This window comes from Polychytrium aggregatum, assembly GCF_025602895.1.
Source record: "Polychytrium aggregatum strain JEL109 chromosome Unknown BJ171scaffold_3, whole genome shotgun sequence".
In the NCBI taxonomy this organism is placed as follows: Eukaryota; Fungi; Chytridiomycota; class Chytridiomycetes; order Polychytriales; genus Polychytrium; species Polychytrium aggregatum.
The window spans coordinates 935,610-953,612 of record NW_026516205.1 but is presented as its reverse complement, the minus strand read 5'-3'; the positions used below and the strand labels follow the sequence as shown (position 1 = coordinate 953,612).

The following is an 18,003-nucleotide window of genomic DNA, read 5'->3' as shown; positions in this document are numbered from 1 at the left end:
TTTTCGGCCCTCTGTCTTGGGGGCGGCGTCCGGCTGGCCGTTTCTCCCACACCCACCATCGATCCATCGATCCAGCGATCCAGCGATCCTGCGACACCCTCGTCTGCTCCATCGAGAAAAGTGAGTCTGTTTGCCTGTCACCATCCTGTGCGGCTGTTCCCTCGTCGTGGTGGAGGCTGCTGCAATGATGTGGCGCATGCATCTGCCACCGCTGCTACGATGCATGTCGGGCCTGGGGTGTCGGATATGCGGGCCTGCGGCGATCCGCTGTCCCGCCTGAGATTGCGTCGCTGTGCTGCCTCGGACCGAGTCTCATTGCTGGCCGAGACTGCCACATCGACTGTCCCACTTGCCGCTCTGCAGCACGGTCCTTAAATTGCTCTGCTGTTCGTCGGGCACCTCTTGCTCGAGTCGTATCTGACCATCGTCCCTTGCCGATTCCAGGACAGTCCTGTCGGATCCATATCTGCCGCCATCATGCCGCCGAAAAAGAAGAACGCAAAGGGAGGAAACAAAGGGTCAGTACTCGTCCCAAGACACCGCAATCCAGGCCCGCTGTTCTGTGCACCAGGGGAGCAATGCCGGCTCGCCATCGATGTCGGGGCTGGGCCTGTGACCATGCGAGCCGGACCTGGCTTGGAAATGCACTTTGCCAGCGCCATCGTAAGGCCCAGAGGCGATGCTCATCTCCCGGCGTGCAGCCTAGCACCTCGCCTAATCAATCTACCTCCATCTTACATCATGTATACTGATTTGCCGATCGCGGCGGCGCCACTGCGGATATCTCTTGGCTGCACACCCCAATCGACCCTCGGGATCACGCACCTCGACAACCCGCCGGACATATGGACATATTTCTGGTACATCGTGGTGGGGATGTATCAAACTGAACAGTCGCCGAAACGACGATTCGGATATCGAAATTGCCTTTGATGAGGCCCCACAGCCTCTGCCCGCCGAGCAGCCCGCTGAAGAGCCCGCAGCCGATGATAGCGTCAAGTTCAATGCCGATGAGGAAGGAAACGACCTTGGTGGTCTGATGGCTGCCTTGGCCTCGTCTGCAAGCAGGAAGAAGGGCGGCAAGAAGCCCAAGAAGAACCGCGCCATCGACAGCGACGAAGATGCTGCCGAGATTCTGGCCAAGCTTGATGCCATGAACATCGAGGAGGAGCCGGAAGAGGACATTGCTCCCGCAAAGAAGAACAAGAAGAACCAAAAGAAGGGCAAGGCCGCTGCCGCTGCTGCCGACTTCTCGCTACTCGATGATGGCGACGATGCTGGAGAGCCCCTCGACGACGAAGAGCCCATGGTCGACGCTGCGCCGGTCAAGAAGAACAAGCAGAAGAAGGGAAAGGCCAAGGCTGCCGCCGCCGACTTTGCCGCTCTTGAAGATCTTGATGCCGACGTTGATGATCTGGCAGACCAACCCGACGAGGAGTCGCAGCCCATTCCGGCGGCTGCCCCGGCGCCGGCCCAGAAAGGTGGCAAGAAGGGCAAGAAGGGCAAAAAGTCGGCCGAAGAAGACGACGAGGTGGCACGCATCATGGCTGAACTGGAGGGCCGTGCTCCCGAGCCTGCTGCCGCTGATGCCGTGGCGGACGAAGCCCCTGTCTCCTCTCCTGCTCCTGCTCCTGCTGCTCAGAAGGGCGGCAAGAAGGGAAAGAAGGGAAAGAAGCAGAACGCGGATGAAGACGACGAGGTTGCGCGTATCATGGCCGAGCTGGAGGGCAATGCTCCTCCCGCTCAACAAGAGACCCCAGTCCCTGCTCCGGCCCCTGCTGCGGCTGCTGCTCCTGCTCCTGCTCCTGCCCCGGTGGCAGCTGCCGATGCTGAAGACGACGAACAAGAGACGGGCGAGGTGCGTCTCAAGTCCAAGAAGGAAAAGGAGCGTGAGCGCAAGGAGCGCCAGAAGCAGAACAAGAAGGCCACTACAGGCACCAGTGCCGCAGCACCGACTCCAGCTCCGATTGCCGAGTCTGCGGCCCCGACCGAGCAGGCCGAGGATGAGGACGATGATGACCAAGAAACCGGCGGCGACAAGGACAAAAAGAAGAAGAAGAAGAAGAAGGCTGCCGCTGCCAAGAAAGAAGAGGAGCCTCCTGCCACAGCCAAGGGCCCCAAGCGCAACAATGCCCTCCTGACGCTCCTGAGACAGCAGCAAGCCCAGCGTGAGGCCCAGGAGGCCGAGCAGCGGCGCCAGGAAGAGGAAGAGGCCCGACGTGTAGAGGAAGAGCGGCGGCGCGTTGAGGAGGAGGAGAGGAAGAAGGAAGAGGCTCGTCTACGCAAGAAGGAGAAGGAGAAGCAGAAGAAGGATGAGCTCAGGAAGAGCGGCAAGTATCTCACTCCTTCCCAGAAGGCGGCTCAACAGCAGCAGCAGCGCCGCTTGCAGCAGATGATTGACAACCAGGGCATTGTCGTCCCTGCCCTTGCCAAGAACGAGGGCGAGGAGATCGCCAAGCCCAAGCGCGTCGTCTACGGCAAGAAGAAGAAGACCTCGACCAAGACCGCTGAGGCCGATAGTGGAAGCTCCACCCCCGTCCAGAAGGCCGCTGAGATCGAAGAGACCAAGAAGGAGGACGAGTTTGAGGACGAAGAGGCCCGCCGCATCGCCGCGATCGTGGCTGCTGCTACCCCCAGCGTCGTCGCCGCGTCACCAGTCCCCAAGGCCAGCCAAGCCGTCAAGGAAGACTGGGAGGACTCGGACGATGACGTGAAGGACGACTGGGAGCAGGAAAGCGAGGATGAAAAGCCCGGTATGTGCATTTCCATATCGCTGCATTTGAGGCTAAAGGGGGGTGCTAGTGCTGTATTGTGTGTCTTTGGAAGCAGCGCCCCCCCCCTCAATACTGCAGCATCTCCTCGGACACGGTCCGTCCTGGGCCACTTGGCACGATTTGATATGCTGGTCGGTTGGCTGGCCGGTTGGCTGATGCCTTGGTGCCTTCGTCGTGCCATGCGTTTCTCTAATAGCTGCTCGTCTTGCTTCCCCGCTGTTTTCAGCCAAGGTTGAAAAATCTGTAGCCCCTGCCAAGACCGAGCCCAAGCCGGCGGCCCCTGTTAGCGCCGCCAAGTCCAGCGCCAAAAAGCCTGTCGAAGAAGATGAAGAGGATGAGGACGAGGAGGACGAAGAAGAGGATGAGGACGATGAAGATGAAGATGAGGACGATGAGGATGAGGATGACGACGACGACGAGGACGAGGACGATGACGACGACGATGACAGCGACGATGATGACGAGGACGATTATAGCGACGACGAGATGACGGTCGCCGAGAAGCAGGCCTGGGAGCGCAAGATGAAGGCCCAGTCCGATCGCCAGGCCCGCGTCGCTGCGGCCATGGCTGCGCGGTCCAAGGATAACCTCCGCTCGCCCATCGGCTGTATCCTCGGCCACGTCGACACTGGCAAAACCAAGCTGCTGGACAAGATCCGTCAGACCAACGTCCAGGAGGGCGAAGCCGGCGGTATCACTCAGCAGATCGGTGCCACGTACATGCCCGCCGAGGCCATCGCAAAGAAGACCGCCCTGCTCAAGAACCACGTCGAGTACAAGATCCCCGGTCTCCTCATCATCGACACCCCCGGCCACGAGTCCTTCTCGAACCTGCGTTCCAGAGGCTCGTCGCTCTGCAACATCGCCGTGCTCGTTGTCGATATCATGCACGGGCTCGAGCCCCAGACGATCGAGTCGCTTGGCCTGCTGCGCGACCGCAAGACGCCCTTCATTGTTGCGCTGAACAAGATCGACCGTCTCTTTGGCTGGAAGGCGCTGCCGGACCACCCTGTCGAGGAGTCGCTTGCCCAGCAACCCGACTTTGTCATCAAGGAGTACAATGACCGTGTGCAAAAGACGATCCTGGCCTTTGCCGAGCAGGGCCTGAACGCCTGCCTGTACTACGAGAACCGCAACTTTGCCAAATACGTCTCGCTGGTGCCGACCTCGGCACACACGGGCGAGGGTATCCCCGATCTCATCAACCTGCTGGTGGACCTGACGCAGACGCGAATGACGGAGCGCCTGATGTATATCTCGGAGCTCGAGTGTACGGTGCTGGAGGTCAAGGTGATCGAAGGTCACGGCACCACCATCGATGTCATTCTCTCGAACGGTGTCCTGAACGAAGGTGACCGAATCTGCGTGTGCGGTCTGGACGGACCGATCATTACCCAGGTCCGTGCGCTGCTGACGCCGCAACCCATGCGCGAGCTGCGTGTCAAGTCGGCCTATGTTCACCACGCTTCCGTCAAGGCCGCCCAGGGTATCAAGATCAGTGCCCCTGGTCTCGACAAGGCCATTGCCGGCTCGCGCCTGATGGTGATTGGTCCCGACGACGACGAGGACGACATCAAGGATGAGGTGATGCAGGACCTGACCTCGCTGCTGTCCGCCATCGACAAGTCGGGCAAGGGTGTCTGTGTCCAGGCGTCGACTCTGGGTTCGCTCGAGGCGCTGCTGGCTTTCCTCAAGACGTCCAACATCCCGGTGTCTGGCATCAACATTGGACCGGTCTACAAAAAGGATGTGATTCGAGCGTCGATCATGCTCGACCGTGCGCGCGAGTACGCGCAGCTGCTGGCCTTTGATGTCCCCATCGACAAGGACGCCCAGCAGCTCGCCGACGAGTGCGGCGTCAAGATTTTCAAGGCCAACATCATCTACCACCTGTTTGACCAGTTCACGGCGTACATGAAGGAGCTCGAGGAGCAGAAGCGGCGCGACGAAGCCCCCAAGGCCATCTTCCCGTGCCTGCTCAAGATCGTGCCCGGCGCCATCTTCAACAAGCGCGACCCGATCATCCTGGGCGTGGACGTTGTGGAGGGTATACTCAAGATTGGCACTCCACTGGCCGTTGTCGAGCCCGAGGTAGGGATCGCGATACGATACGATACGATACGATACGATACGATACGATACGATGCGATGCGATGCGATGCGATGCGCGGCACATTTTGTGGGTGGACCATGTCATGTCTGCCAGGCGGACAAGTTGGTGATGTGGCCGATGAATCGAATGAGCAGGCATAACTCGACAGGGTCGCAGAGTGGGGAGAGGAAAGTATCGCCTGCGGGGTTGCACGTCACGATTGGACTCTGGAACTGATCCCTTGCGACTCGGCATCTTTGTGCTCACGCCGTGCAGAAAAAGACGGTGATCAACATTGGCAAGGTCGTTGGTATCGAAATGAATCGCAAGCCGCGTGACGTTGTCAAGCGCGGCGAGCCCTCAGTCTCGATCCGTGTCGAGTCGCCGGGCTACGACACCCCCAAGATGTTTGGTCGCCACTTTAACGAGCAAAACGAGCTCTACAGCCATGTGAGTATCCTTGCGGTGACGATGGGGCAGGCTTTGGCCGATGGCGAGGTCGATGCAGAACGAGTGGCTGACAAGAGAGGGGCATGCTGGTTTCTCCTCGGACACAGATCAACCGCGGCTCGATCGACATCCTGAAGACCACCTTCCGCAACGATCTGAGCAAAGACGACTGGGCACTGGTGGTCAAGCTGAAAAAGCACCTCAACATCCAGTGAGGGACGAGAACGAGGGCATGGGGGGCCACGTTGTCCGAGGCAGTCCGGGTCCATATGTGCTGCCTGCATCCCGGAGTCAACAACGAGCTGTATCGACCCACTTTCAGCCGAGCCAGGCCAGACCAGATCAGACGAGACGAGACCAGTCCAGACCAGAGGAGACAAAGCAGTCGGCGTGGTGGAGGTGCGGTGACGGCCTGGTGCGGCTGAGCAGGCAGAGCAGATCGGGGTCGCTGAGCCAGCAGGCGTGGCCGAGGGGAGGTGCCTCGAATCCGGTTGGTCGGCCATGGCGAGATGAGTCCCGCTGACAGGAGCGGTGCACCGCCCGCCGATCGCCAAGCACATGGTGTGAGGGCTCGCATGGCCCGCGGGCGATGAAGAACGCACCTGAGCAAAACGCCTCGTGGTCCGCTTGGTCCAGATCCGGTGAGGCGTGTGCGAGAGAGCAGCAGCGGCGGCCACGTGGTGGAGGATGGCCGCTGCAGGCGAAACGAGGAACGGGTTCCAGAGCGAAGGAGGCTGGATGGCAAAACGTGGGAGGCAGGGGGGAAGGGGAGAAAGGAGCGATGCAGTGAATAGGTGATGGAGCGTGAATGCATAGGTGATAGAGTGGATACGTGATGGAGTGAATAGGTGAAGGAGCGTGAATGGATAGGTGATGGCGAATTGCAAGTTGAGCAGAGCGGTTGTGACTGTCTCTTGTGGATGGCAACGATTGTTGCCGGCCAGTGGCAGGCCAGCGAGCATGCGACCGTCCCTCGCAGAGCACAACGGCAAGCGCCACCAACGAGCACGTTCTCATCCAGCGGGGCTCCCCACCGGCCGGCGTGCAGGTGCCCTGTCGCGGGGGCTCTGGTCTGGATGGGACGCCGGCACCCACCGGCCATATGGCGCTATCGGGCAGCCACGTTTGTTTCGGGAGGAAGGGGGGGGAAGGTGCTGCTGCTGCTGTTGCTGCTGCTGTTGGGCTGGGCTGGGCTGCTCTGGAGGCCAGCGACGATTGGACATGCCCAGCGAATGTGCTTGCGCGAAGGGAGCTGAGCGAGCGTCGGTTGCGAGCGCCATGCGGCAGGCGATTCCAGCGGCATCGGGATCCACGGATGCAGCAACGGACGGGCACCCTGGGACGGGAGCGCATTTCGCGGGCGGGCGGTGCAGTAATCATTGGCAGGAGCAGCCGCGACGCTGGCGATGCGATGGCATTAATGATGCGATGGTATTAATGATGTGATGACATTAACGACGGTGATAGTACCAATGGCAACGATGGTATCGGCGACAGCGATCGTATCGGCGACATGAACAGCGCCGTCCCCACACCCGCCAGCGGCCGCCCACGCCCCCGTCGGCCACGCCTCGCTCCAGCCCGGGTCTTGTTCCCGCACGAGGATTGTGTTCTGCGAGTGCTTGCAAGCGTTCCCACGAGCACAGTCTCTGCGGGCACTGTGTCTCTGCGAGTCCTCACACCCACTTCGTACACTAATGCAATTCGCCCAATTCTATCCACCAGTGCTATTCACCAGTGCTATTCGCCCAATGCTATTCGCCCAATGCAATGCCGCCGGCTCAAAGCGTTTCGCTCGTCGCCCTTCCTGGCCCATCCCGGCCCGTTCTGTCCCGTCCCCCGCCAATGGGCTCTCGCTGCTGTGATCTGCGTCGATCTGCGGCGATCCTGCTCGCCCCCCCCCGCGCTCCTTGCGCCGTTCTTATAACCGCCGTCCCGCCCTGCCCTGAGCCGGTTTTCGGTTTGGTTCTTCAGCCTCGCCGCTTCCCGCCCTTTGTGGTCTTACTTCTTCCCTCCATCATCTCTCTCTTTCTCTCTCACTCTCTCTCTCGCTCGTTTGCGCTCGCTCTCCCCACGCCGCTCGTCCGGACCCATCATCTCTCTGGAAATTCGCTCTTTGCCTTTGGCTCTCGGGCGGCACCTTTGCTCTTGCCATCGTCCCTGCGCCTGTCCTCCGCTCTATCGCTTTGCCATCTGGTACGGGCCCGATTTGGTTTACTCGTTTGGAATTGTGAATTATCTCGTTGGCGTATAGTTCTCGTTGGTGATAGCATTGCATTCGCATTACACCCACTGCATTACACCCACTGCATTACCCACTGCATTACGCCCATCGCATTGCACTGCATTGCACATCGCGCTGCAAGCGCCATCGGCAAGAACTCAACCCCCCGCATATATGCAACGGCGTCTCTGCGATCGCACACTGCTCCTCTCGCTCACTCTATTCTTCTTTGCCCTCGCCAATACCGCCCGTCCGGCTGTCCCCGCTCGTGCAGGTCCGAAGCCACGGCCGTCGTCCGTTGACCCATCCGCTGTCCTTGCTCTCGCCCTCCACACCCTTACTTTTTTTGCGCCCAACCAACCGCCGCTGCTCGGCTCTTTTTGACTTCCTGATCCGCTTTCCCCTCTTCTGGTCATCAAGTCCCCTCGCTTCTGCCTTTTCTTCGGCACTACCTCTCCCCCATTCTATCGAAGCGCCCTCGCCTCCATTCTATACTTCCACTCTATACCTTGTTCTTTCGCGACCATCCATCCAGTCGCTCCAGCCATGACTTTGACTAGCAAGCGATCTTCGTACTATGCCGTCGACCCGGCGCCCAAGGACCGATCCTTGGTTCCGGGCATGTCCTTCTCCAGCACCACCACCACCCCATCGTCGTCGTCGTCATCGTCATCGTCGTCCGGCTTTGCTCCGGCGCACTCCTGGGCTGCCGTCTCGGCTGCCTCGCAGTCCTCGCTGTGGTCGCAGCCCTCTGCTCGCGCCGGCCATCACTCGTCCCATAGCGACGACCTTACTCGCCCTGATCCCCGCCGTGCCCTTCACCGGATCGACTCGCGCATCTCGCTTAAGGACAGCCCTTCACAACCTGCCCACGCCGCCGACCACCACCATCACCACCATCACCAGCACCAGCAGCAGCTCGAAAGCTCTTCTTCAACCCTCGAAAAGGTGCGATCGCTGTTCTTCTGCTTCTGGGCCGCTCTCGTGATGATCTCGTCCCCCTTCGTTGGCTACACGCCAAACAGCTCCCATGGTTTCCTCGGGCCCTTGGCGGATCCTCGAGCAGCGCGACGCAGATCGTTTGTACCGCTTCGGTGCTCGCTCCTGGGTCCTCTGTGCTGCCCCGCCCGCATCCACCCAGCTTGTGCTTGCCCACCACCCATCTTCATCCATCCGCCTCGTTCGGACACGGTCACGCGTCGTCTTAGGCTTGGGCTTGCGCTGACCCTCGCTCCGCTTTCCGCAGACCCCCGAAGTCAAGACCCTCTGGGTCGGCAACCTGCACGAGTCCGTCACCGAACAGGACCTGATTGACTTTTTCAAGAACTCGCCGGTGCGTCTCGCTCGTCCCTGACCCTGCATCTCTCTGGCGACGACAAGGCTCGCTTCAGCACCGCGATCCCCCCTCCGGCGAGCGACATCAATCGAGTATCATCGTACTCCTTCCCGTCAACCCGACGAACCCTGCATAACGGCTCATCGCTCCCCCGCCCATTTCTGTGCTTCTCTCCTCTCCTGCAGATTCTGAGAATCCGTCTCTCCAACAACCCGGATACCCGACCCTGTGCCTATGTCGACGTTCCCGACCAGAGCGCTCTCGAAAAGGTTTTGAGACTCAGCGGCGAGGTGAGTCCTCGGCTGCTTGATTCTCTCGGTATTTGGCATCCATCGACTCACCAAAGTCGCCAACCTAACAAACAAGCCTTTATCTTTTGTATCCGCAGAGGCTCCACGGCACTCGTCTCAAGATTGAATACGACCCATGTAGGTCTTGTCGCTCGTTGGTGTGACTGGTGGCTCCGAGAAGTGCTGGCGTTTTCACAGGGATGCCTGTCATGAATGATCATCACAGCTTGTCTGCCATGATCGTCATAGCTTGTCTGCCATGTTCATGATCACAGCTTGCCTGTGCGCTTCGTCCTCAGCCCCCCATCCTGATCTTCGCTCCCCTTGCTCACCTCGCCGCGTCATCATGTTCGTCCAGGCCGTATCAAGAAGATCAAATCCAAACAGACCCTCAAGATCATCATTTCTCGACCGGACGTTAATTCCAAGTAAGCAGGAGTGTCTCGCTCTTGCTCTCGCTGCTGCTTCAGTCCCCGTCCGCCAGCTTGCGCAACCCCCCCCCAGATCTGCGCTTGTGTATCCTGGTTCATTTCTCACCCCTATACCCGTCCTCCTCCACCCGCATCTCCACTAGACTCGAGGTTCCGTCCACATGGAAGACCGATGCATCTGCGCAAGCCCAGAGCCACTCTGCCCAAGTCCCCACCGTGTCCAATTCGTCCGGCCCGAGCCAACCTCAAGTTGTCCGTGCCGGTTCTCAGGGCTCAGACACTAGCTCTCAGCCTGCCGTTCCCGTATCCGGACCAAACCCAGCCTGCACCGCGGCCTGGAGTGGATCCAAGGTCACAGATAGCACCCCTCAAATTGAGCGCTCCGAGCCCACCCAGATTCCTGCACCCAAGTCTCCCTCGCAGTGGGCCATCTCAGCTCCGACCTGGAATTCGCCTCCTCGAAAGGACACCGCCAGCTTCTGCAGCGGCGCCAACTGGGACCGACCCTCCACCGGCGCCCCTGCTGTTGCCCCTTCGGCTCTTGGTGGCTGGGCATCCCAAAACCTTCAGGCCAACAAGGGCTCAAGCGCATCCGTTTCTCGACAGGCGGCCCCGGCCCCTTCAGCCCAGTGGAGTTCTCCGCCCAAGCCTGTGTCCTCGGGCCTCCCTGCTGGCTGGAAGTCTTCGCCCTCCAAGCCCGCAACAACCGCTTTCCCCGCCCAGCCGCTCTACGGCGATACTACCGAGATGCCCCAGGAGGAGACTGGCCGCCAGCGCTCCCTCTCTCGATCCGGTGGCTTCCCGCCCAGCGAGGCCAGCGGCTGGGGCGAGCCACCGTCCTTCGGCCCGGCAAATGCTGCCTCTGGCGCAGCCGCCTGGCCCGCTCCCAAGGGCGACCCTGCGGTCATGAAGAAGAAGGTTTCCTTTGAGCTGGATCAGAGCCGTGATGTGTCCGGCTACACCCCGTCCTGGGCTACCCCTCGCGCTTCTGCTGCGGCCCAGGACGTCTTGGCTCGCAGCAAGTAAGTATCTTCTTGCTCGCTTGGGAATGAATGGTCTTGATTCTGGATTGGCAGCAGCTTTTGGTCTGGGTGTCTCGACCAAGCTCAGGCCCAAGCCCGAGCCCCCAGCTTGCGTGCTTAAACAGCTTCGATGAGCTTTCTGTCGGTGTTGGCCGCGGCCGCTAACCAGCCATCGTCTGGCACATCGCTGCTATCATCAGGCTCCCTCACAAGCACTCTGCGCCCGAATTGCGCCACAACAGAGCCGCCTGGAATGCCGGCGCTCACTGGAGTGAGTCTAATGTTGTCTCTGGCATCAACTCTGCCTTTGCGCATCACCCTCCCGTCCCAGCTCGCTCGCTGGAGACCATGCGCTCCAACTCGGACGTTCTGCCGGCTGCAAGCGCATCCCAGTTCGCTCCCTGGCTGGATGACTTTGAAAATGACTTCTTGACCCTCCCCGAGCGCTCGACCGATCACCGCGCAGACTACCTTGGCCCCTCAGCCACTGTCCTGCCTGGTACAGCCGCCGCCGGCCTTGCCTCGCCCCCGGCCTGGGCTACGAACGCCAGCGGTCCTGCAGACGACGATGTGCTCGGCTCCGAGTGGGACCGGGTTGCCAACATCCGCCTGACTGATGCTCCCGAGTGGAACCACCATCCGCTCCAGCTTGTCACCAGCGCCCTCACCCCCAGCACTACGCTCTGGAGCGCCCCTCGCGAAGAGTACCCCATTTGGGGAGACAAGGTTCTTCGCAAGAGCACCTCGAGCTCGTCCCTGATCAATCCTCCAAGCACCCCCTCGGCCGACTGGCTCCCTGCCGCCGGTGGATTCTCCAAGACTCCCGGAGGACATTCCCCTCGCCACTCGCTTGTGCTGGACTCGCTTCCCCCAAGAAGCAGCCCCGAAGCCGACTGGGGCGTCATCGGCCAAGCACAGCCCTCGATGGCCCCCGAATGGGGGGGCGTCTCTGGCGGCTACCCGTCTATGCCCGAGCTCCCTCCGCGTAACCGTCGCCCCAGCAAGTCGTTCAGCGGCTGGTCCGAGCAGTTTGTCGCCAAGGATCCTTACGATCTGCATGCCCCTCCCATGCACAAGGGACTTGCCAACGGTATCTTCAGCGCTCAGATGTGGAACCAGGCTCTCCCTCAAAAGTCGCAGTCGCTTCTGTCTCCCATCAACAACCAGGGCTTTGCTGCTCCCCAGCCCTGGATGCACGCTGGTCCCCAGGAGATCAACGGCGGCATGGTTGGCTGGGCCCCTGTCGGCGCTCCTGTCGGCCCTCCCCATCACCACCACCCCGCTCCTGGCATCTTTGGCCTCGGCAACAGAGGATCTGGTCTGCTCGACGGCCGCGTTACCCCTACGACCACAGCCGTGCACGCGAACGAACATATCGCCATGCCCTGGGGTGGTATCTACGAGCCTTGAAGGAGACGAAGCTGTCCTTCGTATGTGAATCATGTGGGCCAGACAACGATCTCGTCAAAACGGACCCCTCAATCAACAAGTTGTGCCTTGCTACCCATGATCTATAGCGCACTCGCCCCGACCCAAACGCCTCTATTTATGCTCTATCGAACCGCACCTTTTTCCATCCTATTTATTGTTTATCGCTTGCCTTTCCGCTTCTATTGATCTCTCTCCCATCTCTGCTAGAACTACACATCCTACAGCTCGCCGCTCTCTCACCGCTCATCCATCGACATCATCCATTGCGACCATCATCCATTGCGACCATCATCCATTGCGACCATCCCATCATTTGTTGATATCATCCCAATACGGAGTTTACTCCATGCCCATGTGTTTTTCTCTGCCCTGTATGTATGTTCAAAATACCACCCTTTTTCTCTCTCTCTCGCTCGCTCTCTCTCTCCCTCTATATACTCCTCCTGTGTTTTGGTTCCTTCCTTCTCCATCTATCTCTCTCTCTCGGTCGATGCTTTGGTCCCGCGCATGTCCCGCTGCTCGGACTGAAGGCCACTTTTTGTCTTGGACAACTTCATATCCGGTTGCTACCAACCAAAATATCCCGTTCCTGTGAGGGGAGAATCCTCTTGCATACCTACCTGCTCGCATCGCACCCGAAAATGGCGGACAAACCTAGCCTTTTCTTCATTTCACAACCGCACTCGCGGCGGCAATACTGTCGTTGATATCCATGGAAATCATCCTGCATTGCGTGCTCCCTTGCCTTTTTTCTCTCTTCTCTTGCCATCTATTTTCTCTCTCTCGAATATGCTCTTTTGTTGGCTCTGTGGGATCCCATCCGTAACCCAATATAGAACAACAGCTGCCAACGAAAAGAATATGGTTCTGGTCTGGGGAGAAAAGGGAAGGGCTCAGAACGGAAGGGGGGCGGCACATGTATATTGCGGTCCAGATATGATGCCAGAAACTTGCGCGAGAAAGATTGCAAATGCACAACGGATCAGGGCGCCTGCCCCAGAAATAATGCGGATGCTCTTTGAAGCAGATCGAATACTGAATGAGAGATCGAGAGAGAGAAGGAAAGAGACTGCGAGAATGTGCAAGAGTGCGAGGCGGCTGAGCCCCACAGACAGACAGCCGTTTGCAGAAAATGAGACTTGAGGATTTGAAAATCGAAGACTTTGTGCAAAGACGAAGGAAATAGACCGCCACAGTCGGAGAAGAGCTCTGGGATAACAGCCGTATCGACGCTGGTTGACTCCCCCCCCCCAGTTACCGACACAAGACCCCACATTGACCACATGAAGACAGGAACGACAGCGCACTTGTTTGTACATCTACAAAGCCCCTTGAGAAGCACATGATCCGCTCAGGATCGGGTGATATCTCTGCGTGTGATGCAACGAAATACTGGTTTGTTAAAAAGTTGCACCGGCAAAGACAGAGACAAAGTCAACCGGATCCCCTCTACTTCCCTGGTCAAAAGGGCCGGGCGAACTGTCCTTGGCCCCACCAACCATTCCCTTGAGCAACAGATATATCTGATCATACCTTCCAAAGAGCTGCTTCTTGACCCAGTCAAAACCGATAAGGGCTCGGGTTCGAAGCGACACTTGCTCGCTCAAGTAAGCACCGCGCCACAGGAAGTAGGCGCCCACGCCATTGATGTGGCCAACGGACGACCACACATTTTGAAGGTCCAGCACAGCATTGTCTACGATGAATTGCGAGTGAGAGTGAGAGTGAGAGTGAGAGTGAGAGTGAGAGTGAGAGTGAGAGTGAGAGTGAGAGTGAGAGTGAGCGGACATCACAATCAATCATGTGAGAAGACGAGGCCTGCATGGATGTGCGCATGGGGCTCAACAGCGCTTCGGCCCCTTTGCTGCCCATATCAGAAGGGAACCTGCATGGTGCCGGTATCGACAGAAATCGGGCATGGGCCAGAGTCCCTTGCGAAAGTAGCGGATGCTTTCTTACCATGTCCCACGTAGGAGAAGCTGCCAAAATGGCGGTATCGGAAAGGCTTGAGCTTTGTGTTTTCGTAGTGATCCCAGGTTTCACGCGGGATGAGGGAGAGCTGGTTCAGCTGATGTGCCAGATAGGCGCCCTGCTGCGACGCCACCTGGGCGGTTGGCGCGAGCGACGTCAGGTGGTTGTTGACGTCATCGAGCCATTTCTGTTTCGGAGCGAGAACGACACGGGTCAGAAAATCCCTCGGAGCCTCATCAAAAGGTCGTTGATAAATAAGCCCGACATGGTTGCTTCTGATGTTTCAATTCTAAGCAATCCATAGTCTGTGCCCTCTGGCAACCGGGACGCTGCAATCGTGCCCACTGCTCCAGCCAAACGGGGTGGGGAGGGGGCGATTCCCTAACCGTATGGCTTCTTTGCCTTGTCGAGCGTATCGCTGAGCCAACCGAATACACACTCCGAGGGCCACCCGCAAGGAGAACGCAAGTCGTCAACGAACCTTGATCTCATCGCGATCCAGACGACCGTTGTGGTCCAGATCAAGCTTCTCAAAATCTTCAGGAGTGCACTGGCCCAAGTGAACGGCGGTTTGTGGATATCGCTCAACGAGCTCGTCGGCGACCTAAAAGTACATTTACAGACACGAGCAATGCACCGGTATTCGATTCTCAGCAAATGCCAGGTCTATCGGCGTTGATCGATCGATGCAAACAGAGCACAGACAGTGACGACCACCGAGTCAACTCTGAGACGAGACGCGATCCGTTTCAGAAGAGGGGGGGGGAGAGTTGAAATACCTCTTTAAACTCGCCGTAGCTCCAGAGATCGCGGCCAGTTTTTTGGTAGTGTTCATTGACAAGCTTGAGCATTTGCGGAGTTTCAATTGTGGCACAATCACCTAGACTGTTGATGGGATAGGATAGCATGGTCATGACTCTCGTGAAGCGATGCGAAGAGCGCGGCGTTGCCGACAGGTGCCAACAGTCCGGCGCCGGTGAGGCAAGGACAAGCAGTAATTGCTCGAAACTGCGCACACTTACGCATAGACACCCGCACCACCCAAGAGCCTGAGTCGCGTATCCACAAGCAGAGCCTTGGAGTTCTTTTGCTCTGAAATGGACGAAGTGAGTCTTTTGGTGATAGGCTTCATTCCAATTCCAGTGCTCCAGACGCACATGCCGTAGGGTAGCCTGGGAAGCGGGAGTGGCGCAGAAGGGATGGTCAGTTGGTCGAGCGACCGCTAATTGGGTAAAAACTCGGACGGCGCCCACAGATACGAGCAGAGTGGCGTATCGAGTCTGGCCTGCTGTGCCGATAATATTATGGCTCTGCCCAGGATGATTTGTATCGTTCCAAGGCTACGAACGGGACGTCAATATGGACCGGCCAGTGTCACCTACTCGATGGATTCCGGGCCTCCGGCCTGGGGCTTCTTGAGCTTGTATTCGATGGTGTCGCTGTTGACTCGGGTCACGCGAGCATTGGTAACAACATTGATGCTCTGGCGCTTAAACTTTTGCTCGGCAAACTCTGAAATGGCTATTCGATCGACAGGTTAAGGGCGGAGACTTGTTGCCGAAATCGGGTCGCAGCAAAGGATATGCGCACCAGGCCAACCTCAGAAACACCGATGGCGACTGGATCAAGGGCTGCACTCCCGTTACCTTTCGAGTAAGTGTTGAGGATGTGGTCGGCACTTTGGATGACGGTGATGCTGACATCGTTGCGGACGAGATCGGGGAAAAACTTGATGAGATCTTCGTGCAGGAAGTCCGAGAGCTCTGGATATTGGATGCAGAAACAGTAACTCGTGTGAGTGGCCCCAAAAAGCGAGTAAGCGGGCGAGGGCGAGGATCCCAATGCCTTCGTAATCTGTAGTGCCATAGCACAATCGACTGCGTCTACACCATGCCGGATGTATGCACCCACCGGCTGCATACTCGACGCCGGTCGGACCACCTCCGGCGACGACAAAGCTCAAGAATTTCTGAGAGAGTGAAGGGATACGAAGACGTGTCAGACAGTTAACAACATGCTGGGGGCTCTACAGTCCAGCACGGATACCTCTGTGTTTTAGGGGCTAGGTGGTATGAGGATATCGTGATGGATGGCAGAAGCAGGTCCACACGAAAGGGACATGCCAAGAATGCACATGCCTTTCGTTCAGCCTCGGTCGTGGTTGGAAGAGCAGCGTGTTCAAACAAATCCATCATTTTGGCTCGGATCGCGCGGGCATCCTTGATGGATTTGAGAAAGTTGCAGTTCTCAGAGACACCAGGGATGCCAAAGGTGTTGTTTTGGGCACCAACGGCAACCACCAAACGATCATAGGGGACATAGAACCTCCGCTTGACAGCTTGGTCCTGTCGACATGGAGGCAACATCCAACCAACAGGGCACAGGGGCATTGTCATGGTTGATGAGAGAGGAGAATATTAGTCGATGGAGGATTCACATGCCTCATGGCGATGGCAATCCCGCGGCAATGGGATGACAGCTTCACGGCAACGCGATGACGATGTGATGGTGGCGGAGTGCACGCGATGCATACCGCGATGGAATCATCGACTTCGACGAGAACAAGTTTCCGCTGGACATCAACGTCATAAGCGTGTGCTTCAAAGTATGTCGCGCGGACTCGTTGGCAGATGCGACGGATGCTTTCCATCAGGCTGCGAGTCTCGACTGTTCCTGTAGTTGCCTATCAAAGACGACAACGACGACGACGACGATGATGATGATGATGATGGTATTAGAGCTCGGGCTGGGAAGGCCTGGGTGACATGTGTCAGGTAGCGGTTGAGCTGTAAGTGCTTGGGAAAGAGCCCCTGACTCACCTCGGGGAGCAAGGGAGTGAACAGGAAATCTGACAAAGACATGGACAATCAATAGTGTCAGATGGTATGCGTGGACCAGCAGCTGCAGATGAGTTTGATGGCAACGGAAGATCATGCAGGAACGGAACTCACAGTTGGTTGGAGAGATCACCAGGGTGTTGTAAGCACCAGGCTCGAGCTCCTGTGCGTTGGCAGGGGCCGTCAGTGCATGCGAGCGTAGAGGATGAGCAGTCGCAGAGATGGGATTGAATGGCCAGTGCTTGACCAACGCAGAGAGAAATTGCGGCGGGGGTCGACATCCTCCATCGACGTCGACGGACTCCCTTCCCAGCCCTGGTCAACCGCCCAAACCGGCATCCACATCAAGAGCATAGGAGCGGGAAAAGTCTGCATGACACAGATCCGGGAGAACACACCTTGAGCAGGGAGGTAGCGCCCCATCCCGAGCCCAGGACAACGAGCAGAGGCTTTTGCGGATCTTGGATCCAATTCGTAGCGATGGGGATGCCATCAGGTCCGGTGCTCTCGGTCCCCAGCAAGGCAGGCGATTGGGAGGGCGAATCGCTGGCGACCGAGTTGAGCGATAGCAGGGCGGCGGCGCCCAAGGCCACTGCCCCAGCAGCCCACATGCGAGGCGAGGCAAGGGTGGCAACCCGAGCCCGAGAGGCATGGAAGGAGCGGCAAGCGGGGGTGTAGACGAGCCAGGCAACAGGCGTCTGTCGCAGAGCAGGACGGAGGGATGAGGCCGAAAGGGCAGAACGGGCACGGAGCATCATAGAGGACACTTGGGCGGGACAGAATGAGGATAAGCTGATGGAGGAAGGAGGAAGCGGTGGTGCTGGGTGTGGAATTGGGTGTGGTGTTGGGTTGGTGCGGCTTGGGTGAGTTGGGACGGCAACTCTACGCGGTCTGCGGCTGGCGACGCTGGCCCGGCGGGTTGAACAGCCAATGGGACACACCGCCTCTTTCCGACACGCACGCTGCAGTTGGATCACATATGATCTGATATCATTTCATACGGTATCATGCGCTCGGCCAGCAATGGCCGAGTGGTGCGAGGCATTTCCCCGGGGTGTCCAGCGTCAGCAGAAGATGCATGGAGATGCATGAAGTGAGTGGGCAGGACAGGCACCAGCGAGTCGCTGCAGATGCTGTCGCTGCAA

At 58.4% G+C, this 18,003-nt stretch overlaps 3 protein-coding genes across 3 annotated transcripts; 2 read left to right on the top strand and 1 right to left on the bottom strand.

The window, feature by feature from the left end:
- The first annotated feature begins 25 nt into the window (after positions 1-25).
- Positions 26-5,632, top strand: BJ171DRAFT_488235 (uncharacterized protein). The gene is made up of 6 exons (XM_053109353.1): positions 26-120; positions 445-518; positions 895-2,753; positions 3,001-4,865; positions 5,143-5,316; positions 5,424-5,632. Exons 2-6 carry the CDS (start codon positions 478-480, stop codon positions 5,529-5,531), a joined length of 4,047 nt encoding a protein of 1,348 aa, XP_052971098.1. The 5' UTR covers positions 26-120; positions 445-477; the 3' UTR covers positions 5,532-5,632.
- A 2,332-nt stretch (positions 5,633-7,964) lies between these two features.
- BJ171DRAFT_173914 (uncharacterized protein) lies at positions 7,965-12,228 on the top strand. Its single transcript, XM_053105990.1, has 7 exons — positions 7,965-8,488; positions 8,787-8,873; positions 9,062-9,166; positions 9,265-9,304; positions 9,525-9,594; positions 9,741-10,619; positions 10,820-12,228. The coding sequence occupies exons 1-7, from the start codon at positions 8,087-8,089 to the stop codon at positions 12,027-12,029; spliced, it is 2,793 nt and encodes a 930-aa protein (XP_052971097.1). The 5' UTR covers positions 7,965-8,086; the 3' UTR covers positions 12,030-12,228.
- A 1,069-nt stretch (positions 12,229-13,297) lies between these two features.
- Positions 13,298-17,668, bottom strand: BJ171DRAFT_173848 (pyridine nucleotide-disulfide oxidoreductase-domain-containing protein). The gene is made up of 14 exons (XM_053105989.1): positions 17,257-17,668; positions 16,973-17,021; positions 16,841-16,869; positions 16,555-16,704; positions 16,160-16,366; positions 15,933-15,990; positions 15,668-15,784; positions 15,404-15,542; positions 15,044-15,193; positions 14,801-14,906; positions 14,503-14,625; positions 14,010-14,208; positions 13,584-13,746; positions 13,298-13,420 (listed from the first exon to the last, which is right to left on the bottom strand). The coding sequence occupies exons 1-14, from the start codon at positions 17,614-17,616 to the stop codon at positions 13,402-13,404; spliced, it is 1,869 nt and encodes a 622-aa protein (XP_052971096.1). The 5' UTR covers positions 17,617-17,668; the 3' UTR covers positions 13,298-13,401.
- Between the last annotated feature and the right edge of the window lie 335 nt (positions 17,669-18,003).